This window comes from Pomacea canaliculata, linkage group LG9 (genome assembly GCF_003073045.1).
Source record: "Pomacea canaliculata isolate SZHN2017 linkage group LG9, ASM307304v1, whole genome shotgun sequence".
Classification (NCBI taxonomy): domain Eukaryota; kingdom Metazoa; phylum Mollusca; class Gastropoda; order Architaenioglossa; family Ampullariidae; genus Pomacea; species Pomacea canaliculata.
The window spans coordinates 25,360,147-25,370,433 of record NC_037598.1 but is presented as its reverse complement, the minus strand read 5'-3'; the positions used below and the strand labels follow the sequence as shown (position 1 = coordinate 25,370,433).

Here is a 10,287-nt window from a genome sequence, read left to right as displayed (position 1 = left end):
AGAGGGGCTGTCATCAGACTCGAGAACAAACAAACTTCGCTTCCCTGTCAGCCAGCAGACATGAATGGTTGGTGCGAATGGACAGAAGACAGAAGGTGAGTAAAGGTGAGGGTGGAAAGAACGAGGGATGGAGGTAGAAGCAGTGCGTGACGCAATGTCTCGTGACGGAAACGAGATCCACGCGCTGTACGCCGGCGCCTCAAGTCAGTCTATTAATATTGCATCGAGTCTTGAAACTTTCCGTTGCCATGGAGCAGCATCAGGCCGCACCCACTGCCAGGCGCGGCTCGCTCTTGTGTTCGACTACAACCTGTGCGCAGCGTGAGTTGTTGTCTCCAGGCCCGAGTGGCTGAAAACTTTGTAAAAAACAAAGCAAAACAGAGTCGGAGAGAGGAATGTCGGCACCTGGCTCGGTGCCAGCTCTGCTGTCGTCCTGTCGCCTTCTGCTTGCGTCCCGTCGGGTGTGACACCGCGCAGTGCGACGACCATCGGGTCAGCTGTCGCCGGCACTCGACGCACGCTCGTGGCGTCCAGGTGGGAGCGATCTGTGCAGCACGCACGCACGCACACACGCACACCAACGCACTGACGGCTATGCGTGGTCTCCACCTGTGGAGGGAGCATGCGCACAAGGAGACCTACTGGAGGCGAGCTGGTGGACACACACTCCCCACTTCCTGTACGGTGAGTATCAACACTCGATGTGAACGAACGGTGCGGGCTGTGAGCAGACGATGGCGATGATGCGCAGGTAGCAGGCAGGTGTCACGCAGGTAAGACACTTCCAACACTACTGCGAACGTAACGAACTAATGCGCACGTCACGTAAAATGCTCGCGCAACATGTTAGTAACGTCACGTAAACAGTATCACTGAGCTGACGTGCGTACCATAGGGTGACGTCATGTCCACGTTATTGCCACGTAACGTGGCGGCCACGTACACACTATTGCGTGAATAAACAGAACTGAGGAAGAAACATACTCATAGTGACACTGCGCACAAAACAATGAAAACATGAATGGAGTGACATGCGGGTCAAGTATGTAAACATAAACATGTAAACATCTTTGTGCACGCAGCAGAGTGTAAACATTCCTGTATACACACATGCACCATGTAAACACATTACAACATATAGACATGCAGTAGGTAATCATTACTACGCGTGTAATGTACATCTGTGATCTGTATTACTTCAATAGAAAATCTCCTTACATCGCCATAAGAGAACTTCAGTCCAGATGATGATGATGATGATGATGATGATGATGATGATTTTTAGACGCACTTCTAATTGCTTTGTCTGGAGTCAAACTGACAAACACTGCGCCAGGCAGCAGGCCTTACATGGAATAAAATACATTTATTAAGAAAATGTATCGATGACAGATCGAAGACCGTGGCGAGACAAAGCCCGCTATGAGATAATTGCTAAACAAGTCATTAGGAGAACTACTTTGACAACTTTTATGTCACGGCCTCAGCTGGCCATCAGTTGCAACAGAGAGTCGGACACCGAGGCCAACGCCATCTTGGTGCTCAACAAGGGGAGGTAATGTTTACACCAAAATAAACCCCGGTAATCAACGATCCTTCCAGCACACCCCCTCGGACTGTTTTCCTTTTTATTATCCTGTAAACATACTTAATGGCTGTCATCAAAATGTCAAGAAAATTTTGTGCGATTGCTGGAGTCGGGTAGAATAAAAGCAGGTCAACGGGTGGGTGAGCCCCGACATCAAGCAACGATGCTTTAGAAATAGAAAAAGAGTGAGTGAATGAGAGAAAGGCTGAGCGGGAAGGAGAGAGAAGAGGTTTGTGAGGACGACAGTGTCAATAAGAGCAGTTATCGATGTGACCCTCCGAGGGTCAACAAATATCTCACTGAAGCACGAGCTACACTCGTAGACATGAGCATCTCTAGAGTTTGTAGATGACAAGGGGCAGACATAGACACACATGGTCATAAGGGAGGGAAGAGAAGGGAGAGATGGAGGAAAGGAAAGTTGGAGGAACAGAAAGAGAAAGAGAACTTTTGATAATTGCTCTCTCACTATTTGATTATCCTGACTTAAAGTTGTGGACTGCTTCCGCAAGTTCACGGACATGTGAAGAATTGTCTTTTTAATTTTCCTTGAAAAAAATCCCTTTGAGACACACGACAGTCACACCGCAGGCCGAGCTTAGGTTCATGTTGATGATGCTGGCGAGATGATTAGTTGTGGAGGCAGAGAGAAGGTGGTAGAGGGACTTACACACAGAAGGGACTTAGTCTTCAGATCACGTTTGGGGAGGATTTCAACACGGATGTGGACCTGAAGCACAACTAAGTACAGCAACGGGAACTACAATCAACAACATTAAAAACAGGATAGAATATCAAAAACAATAAATAACAAATTTAAAAACAAGAAACAACATTAAAAATAAACATTCCACAAGAGAGGAAAGATAAAAGAAAAGGAAAAAAGAATCTGACTGAAAGGATTGAAGATACAGTAGCTTAGAAGGGAGAAGGTGGTGAGAGGAGAGAGGGAGGGTGAGAGTGAACTTTACTGCTGAGGTCATTGAGCCACCACAATGGCTTAAACAAGAATGCAGCTATACAGGTAAAAATGAGCAAAAGTATTTCACAGCAAATAGTTTATAATGTATCTCTTGCCTGCTAGACATGAGTGCAAGTGTATGAGAGAGAAGAAAAGAAAGAGAGAGATGAACACCAGCAGGAAGACGGGTTAGGGACAGACATTCAGGTCCTTATCATGATCTGGTGTCAGCTACAAGTCTTGCGACACATTCTCTTGCATGCTGGGACAAGTTGCAAGGGCAGATTTACCCCAGTAGTGGAGTTATTTACTCACCTGATTACGCACAGCATTGACTTCCCCTGTCTTCCATTCCACTAATCCTTCTAATGTGCGGGCATTCAGTCCTTGCCAGCTGCCCACACAGCACTGGCTGGCGCTAGGCAAGCTCGGGTAGTCTCCACCACCCCGTTACCTAGGATACTCATTTAAAAAAACAAGAAAAATGCCTGTAGCCATCAGCCCGGGTACGAGTTGCTGGATTGGAGATTTGTAACTTTGAAAAAAGGAATAGAGAAAGTTTCCATGTATAAGAGGAGACGAGAAACCAGGTAAGATTACAGGTAAGTTATGTTCCAATGTTTCAGCCGATTAAGATTCCGACAGGTGTTGCAGATGTTTGACAAAGTCGAGGTGCGAGACAGTAGTTGCCTCAAGCTCCAGTGGGGCTAGTTGCTCGGCATGCTTCTAAAACTTGAAACTGTTTTACAAAAGCGAATTTAGAAACTTAAAAGAAGTGGCTCCGTATGTGCTGACGGGAACGGAACTCTGGCGCCAACAGTTTTATGTCAGTTAAAACAGTTTAAGCTTTCAAAGCTGTTTTAAAATGTGTTGTACACTTTCTATAAAACTTTTTACACAAATAAACTAAAGTGTTTTAAATTAGAAAAGTGTTGTAGAACTGGCATCAGATGTAGTGTGTGGTTCATTCCCAGTAAATAAATACATGAATAAATATGATCAATTTTGCTTCCTAAATAAATTGCCTCTCATCAGTTTTGCTAAATAAATAAATTCGTGGAAAATGTTAGACTAGCTGCGAGTCGGGAATGGAAGAAGAAAAAACAAAAAAACAAAAACAAAAACAAAAGAGGAGAGAGAAAGAACGAGAAAAAAAGCGGATCGTTAAATCGTTCCGCTCCACTTGTCCTGTGTTCTGCTTGACCAGTGTCATTAGTAGCACGCAGACAAGAAACCCAAACCGCCTGCCAAGTGTTTCGCAAAACAGTTTTTGAGGCTGCTGGTCACACATTTCAAAGTCAACATGTGGTGTTTATTTGTTTACAACACTTGTCACTGACCTCCATGGTGTGGACTGTTGGTATGTCAGTTAGTGTCAGTCCACCGTGAAAAGAACTGTTGCCGTAAGGGTGGTTCAGTTCTTTTAGGTACAATTTTGTAATTATCTGAATGTTTACTTGCTGCTCCATTGACATTTTGAGTGACTTGGGTGGTGATTTCACAAACTGGAGTAATAACAACTTCACAACACACTGGTGTCGTCCTGTCACAAAAGTTGTGCGATGTTCGGTCCTTGCAAGCAACAGGGTGAGACTTTCACAGCAAACATCTTGTGTCTAGTGAGTTAGTGGTCAGACTTACACAGCAAGTATTTGTACAGGTGTGTATAAAGCAAATATACTCCACAAGTTGATACGAAATTTAGTTGAGAAAATAATGAGAGCTTGTCTTGCACACCTTATAGCTGCCCAAACCGAGTTTAAAGTCTTTAAAAAGTTTGTCCTATGATAGAAGAGTGTAGTTCACTAATATGTCTGTGTTTTACGCCGGGTCAGCAACTAAGACTGTATCACAAGGTAGTTATCCATGTAAACAAAGGCCACATACAGAGAAAGAACAGCGTGCCCCAGACGAGAGCTGAACTCAGGACAGCCAACCTTCACTGTGTTTGTGATTTGACTAAAGGGGACAAAGAAATGGGTTGTGTTCACTTAGAACAGACATGCTAGAGCGTTTTTGAATGAATGAAATTGCTTTCTTGAAAGGGTTCAAAAAAATTCAATAGCTCAGCCTTCCAGAACCTCTTTCAGCAAATCAGTTGATGACCGACTTCATAAACAGAGGACTTTCGCGAAGAATACAGGTAAGCACACCTGTACCTGGCGGTGCTTTGAACAGTGCAAACATATTGCAGGGATTCACTGAGCTGACTGAGCCTGAGTGACACGGAGACCTTAACTACGGGGTCGTGGCCTACTGAACGTTCTACTGGGTGCCTTAGGGCAATAGTCGGTCAGTCCGACAGTTAAACGGCTTTTTTTTAGGACGTGCGAGCTATTAGCGCCCGTTGACGGACGTCCCCAACAGGTTCTGTAACCTCCTATAAATAAACAGACAGTTTAATGAGTGTATACACGCGCACGTGTGTGTGTGTGTGAGAGAGAGTCAGGTGTCAGTGTGTTGTGTGTGAGACAGAGAGAGAGAGAGTGTGTGTGCGTGTGTGTGTGTGTGTCTGTCTGTGTGTGTGTGTGTGTGTGTGTGTGTGTGTGTGTGTGTGTGTGTGTGTGTGTGTGTGTTGCTTTGTGTCTTTGACTGTAGACTGTGAGGACCAGAACAAGGTCAACATGTACGGTGACATTTGAACTCTTTACCTGAGACACTTTATGTTTTATGGAAGGAAGCGGCTGAACTTTAAGCACGGAATCTTTGTTTGGATAAGTCACTCCACACTTGCTGTTCTCTGTTATTTGTCTCACAATTCTCACGCACGCACGCACACACGCACGCACACACACACAAGGACAAGAATAGAAACCCACACAGAGGAACAGAAAATTAAAAAAAAAAACACAAGAGAGAGAGAGAGAACGTGAGTGCAATAACGCAAGACAAAGATAGTGTGTGAAAGAGAAACGAGACAAAGACAGGAAGAAAAAGAAAGAGCGCAAGGAAGACAGTGAGTGAGAAAGAGAGAGAGAGATGGAGAAAGAGGGAGGGAGCGGATGTGAGAGAAGTAAGAGAGTGAAATGGTCAAAGACTTTACACAAATCTAACGTCTGTCGGGTGGCTTCTACCCGGTTCCAGGTGTTCCAGGCTCCTCATGAAACCTCAGCGACTGTTTTCCCTCCGAAACATCATGGCGCCGTGTAATTGCCGCTACTGGTCACGTGTCACCAAACGACGCATGCGCGCCGCCGCCGGCGTCGGAGCCATCTGCCTCTTCCTGCTTTTCTTCCTCCTACAGAGTGAAGTCCCTTGCCAACAAGATGGCTGCCAGAGCAGCGAGAGGGCGGGCCGCGCCGTGCAAGACAAATCCTCGTTCGTGACGTCATTTCCCGTGCGGCAGTGGCGGAACTCCTCCACGCGGAGAATCCTCCGCTGGACGGGCTTCTTCGAGGACAAGTCATGGGAGGAAACGGACGACCGCTACTTTGCCTCGTGTCCGGAGTCTCGGTGCACCATGACCAACGACCGCTCGCTGCTCCTTCAGAGCGATGCCGTCCTCCTGCACGCAGGCGCCCTCCTCAAGTTCTTCCGCAGCTTCCCTTTACCACACCAGCGAACACCTGAACAGGTAAGAAAAACATAGAAATGTTGTGACATCCGCATTTCTGCGGTCTATTATTATAACCTGAGTTTAAACTTGAAATACACTAAAGACTAACATGTCATTTTCACTTAAAAATTTAACACTGAATAATACAAATTCATGACAGCACTAATTTTTTAATGCTTATATCTCAATCTAAAAAGATTTAATAATTTATTTTAGTAAAACAAAATAATGGGGAATTGAATTTAATATTTTGAAAAAGCTTTGCCCACCTTTTTTTGGAACACAGCATCTTACAGCACAGAGTAACTTATTCAAATACATCTTAGTTACAACTATTAGAAAGCTTTTACAGAGATTGCGAGCACACACACACAGATACACGTGCACACACGCACACGCACATAGAAAATTGTATAACGCGCAGTAAATAAAGCTATGATACGATGACGTCATCTGTCGTCGTTGGCAACAGTTTGGACGCTAACAACAGTCACGTGCAGAGGCATCGAACAGCCTGGTACATGCGCAAACACTCACATGCACACATATGCATACACACACACAATATCGATTTATTTAATCCTATGACTTAAGTGCCAGCGTTCGTGCACCCGACCATGTTGGTGTCATGTGACTATTCAGATCGATGACATTTGCCGCTGTAGCGGTTGACATGACAGCAGTTCTCCGGGTCTGGCACCCGCCCTTCCTCTTTACATGGTAGTGAGTTTCGCCTAGTCGTGGACCTGTCTCTCGGATAATTCTATTTATGCCACCAACCCAATCCTCTCCGAGCCTCGTGCAGATGTGGACCCACTTGTTGTTGTTTACACACCTGTGTCACCTGTGTGCAGGTGTAGACCTCTTACATGAGGCTCAGTACTCGGCCCAATCATTTCACTTTGTCCACAAAACCATTCATGCAGTCTCACAAGGTTTCTCATCAATCAGATGCTGATGAGACTGATCCACTCTCCCCCTGTCCATACCCGCCACCTACCCGCTATTGAATCCTGTACACGTGCATTGAAAACACTTCTCTTCCAATAATAATAATAATAATAACAACAACAACAACAACAACAACAACAACAACAACAACAACAAAGAACACAACTCATGAGGTGAACACCTTCGTAATTATTTCCACCTGTTTCATCTGTGATGTGGTGTATGTTTGTATTATTAGCAGAACTTTCTCACTTTTCTTCTCTTTTTATGAACAGAGTTTGTTCATGCGTGTATAACCTTTATTATTTACAAAACTTTTTCAACTTTCTTGAAGTCCTGCACCTCTGTTACTGACAAATTTACCTCCATTGTCAAGGAGTAAAATCTCCTTAATAATAGGACTCGTCCTCACCTTTGTACAGGTGTAAATACTGACAGATTATTCTCGCATGGCGCAGGTGTGGATCCTGCACAACGTGGAGCCACCTACACGGACGCCACTGGACCTCAAACGCTTCAACGGCCTCATCAACTGGACGGCCATCCATCGTCTGGATTCAGACGTACCCGTTCCTTACGGCGGGTACATCAAGTACCCATCAGGGGACAGGTATGGACAGAACCAGTCGGTGAACTTCGCCCGCCACAACATCCGCTTCGCCGCCTGGATGTCCAGCAACTGCTACGACTACAACCGACGCCAGCTCTTGATACGTCAGCTGAAGGTCTCACATCTTAGTCTACAATAATGAGGGTCGTAGTAAAAATAAATACAGTCAGATGGTTTTGGTTAATTTTTTGAAAATTCTCAGATGAGCGTCCTTTTGTTAACAGAAGCTGCTAGGTGGGGACCTTGACCTCTATGGAGCATGCGGAGGAAAGAGATGCCCGGAGACCATCTGCTTCGACACCATCTCCAACTACAAGTTCTTCTTCGCGATGGAGAACGCCAACTGCCGCGACTACATCACCGAAAAGTTCTGGAGTGCGCTGAGCAGAAGACAGGTGCCCGTTGTTCTGGGAGGAGCATCCAGTGAGGATTATCGAAAAGTATGTTTAATAAAGTCTTTTTTTTTTTTGTCGATCTCTTGGTGTCTTCTCTGAGTAATGCTGTGCTGTTCATACTGAGCTTTGTTAAGATCAGTTGTCTAGCTTACACCTTTCCGAGATGCTGTACACTAGATGTATCTCTGTACACAAGGTAATTACAATGTCCTGTCCAAGATTTGTATTAAAAGACAGGAAAACCTGCTACAAGTCTTTGTCTCACGTGACTCTGCAACAGGTGGCGCCTCCCAATTCCTTTATACACATCGGCGATTTCCCCAACCTGGAGCAACTGGTGGCTCACCTGCGGAAGGTGGGTGCCGACGAAGACGCTTACAACGGTTACCTGGCCTGGACTCGTCACTACGACGTGTACAGCGAGCTGCCGGCGCGACGCCGATGGTGGTGTGACCTTTGTCAGGCGCTACACGACAGCACCAGACCTGCCCAGGTGTACACCGACCTGCACGAGTGGTACAACGACGACACCTGTCCTCAGTGGACGGTAAGGGATGTGGGCCTGACTGTGTTACAAAAAATTGTACTCGCTGTTCTTTACAGCAGTCATTTCAACCAACAGTAGCAATGCCGACAAGTTATTTGTTCAGACCAACAGGTAAACAAGGAGAACTCAGAACATTGATCTTGTAAAGTGAAACAATTTCATGACATAGAGAAAATATATCTGTCTCCTCTCTAGATAGCAGTAAGTTGTGATCTGACATTGCTGTTTGGCAATTTGTTGCAGCTGATGAACCAGGTGAGGCGAGTTGTTGACGGCCTGAAGATCAAGCTCGGTGTGTTATAGAAGAACAATTGTTGGCAGACACACTTTGTGGTGAGACACTGATGGTGATGACATTCACACTGAAGTGAACTGGTCGCAAAGACAGGACATCGGTTGGCCATGAGTCAGTCACAATCGACTGAGTTTATTCTGTCAATAATATTCACAAGCTACAAAAGCTCAGTGTCACCATCACCAACGTTCTTTGGTGACTGCCACACTGTCATCAGCAAAACAGAAGATGATTGGCTGGAAGCTAACATATCAAACATAATGTGATCTGATGGGTTAATTAATATTAATTAATATTTCAGAAAAACTGTTTTCTAGGGCTCAGGTGAGTGATGTTTTATATTTTTGAATCTGTGCATCACGTGAAGCCGCTTACAACTTGCACAAAATGTGCAAATGAAGGTACATGGGAGTCAGCAATCGACTGTACATGGGTTCTATTGAGCATTGAACAACATTTCGCCCTGTTTATGGGCCCGTATGCATATTGAATTTTTAGTTTTGTTAAATGTGTTGTGATACATTGCTTATTTCAAAGATCTTTTATTTTTTCAGCCTTTGGGCAAGGACGTCCGTGATGGAAATGGTCATTCATGTTGTATGACAACTGTCGTGAATGTGTTTGTATCGTGATCTCATTTCTTGTTTTGTAAACCACATTTTTACTGGTAATGTGTCAACATGATTGTGTGCCAAGTCCCAGCAACAAAAAGAGATAACCTCGCCGCCTTTTATAATACTAGAAGCCCTTTTATTTTTCTAAGACATCGCTCCATTCATATGTGTATAAAAAATAAAAACAAACAGCTATTTTATTCTAAGCTGCGTAAGATTTTTTGTACAAAAAAACTCAAATTGCTAAATGGACAAAATAAAGAGATATTTTTGATGAGCATGTCCAGCTTGGAGATATTTTTTGTAGATATTTCTATATTTCTCTATGGTCAAAAGAGGCTTTAAAAGACAATGTCAATGTAGTCAGAAAGGGGAATCTTTAAAAGCTTTAATTGTGTATTGAAAATTCCCCTCATCCACAGTTTTGTGGAAATGTCTAAAAAAAGAATCTCGTTGCCTTGTGAGACTATCAACAGCCCTATCGCCGTACCTAAGCCTTTTTTTTGCGTGGTGTGCAACACTCGGCCGTTGTTCAACTTTTTTTCTACATTTTGCCAACTTTAAAAAAAAAATCAAGATTACGGCCATTATTTGTAAACTTTTAGTTAAAATGTTTATACATATCACACACATGTATATATTTATATCTATTTCATATTATATATGCAGCAGTACCAAACGTTGTTTGTAATATTTTTCCATGCGATTTCTGGGATTGTATTGTCAACTTTGGATCCACCACTTCAACTAAATAAAGCATTTTAAATGCA

At 44.1% G+C, this 10,287-nt stretch overlaps 1 protein-coding gene across 6 annotated transcripts; it reads left to right on the top strand.

Annotated features, from left to right (window-relative positions):
• LOC112572717 (alpha-(1,3)-fucosyltransferase C-like) lies at positions 1–10,287 on the top strand. Of its 6 annotated transcripts, none has more exons than XM_025252531.1 (6): positions 1–684; positions 5,643–6,123; positions 7,515–7,781; positions 7,891–8,106; positions 8,342–8,608; positions 8,852–10,287. In XM_025252531.1, exons 1-6 carry the CDS (start codon positions 623–625, stop codon positions 8,909–8,911), a joined length of 1,353 nt encoding a protein of 450 aa, XP_025108316.1. In that variant the 5' UTR covers positions 1–622; the 3' UTR covers positions 8,912–10,287. The 6 variants fall into 6 exon arrangements, with proteins under 6 accessions (XP_025108316.1, XP_025108315.1, XP_025108319.1 ...); XM_025252530.1 differs by having other exon boundaries at positions 2–684; positions 5,634–6,123; XM_025252534.1 differs by having other exon boundaries at positions 655–773; positions 5,634–6,123.

Coding starts and splice junctions, on each gene's coding strand:
- LOC112572717 (XM_025252530.1), top strand. CDS start 623: ATGCGCACAAGGAGACCTACTGGAGGCGAGCTGGTGGACACACACTCC. Junction 6,124..7,514: donor ACCAGCGAACACCTGAACAG/GTAAGAAAAACA, acceptor CGCATGGCGCAG/GTGTGGATCCTGCACAACGT. Junction 7,782..7,890: donor TCTTGATACGTCAGCTGAAG/GTCTCACATCTT, acceptor TTTTGTTAACAG/AAGCTGCTAGGTGGGGACCT.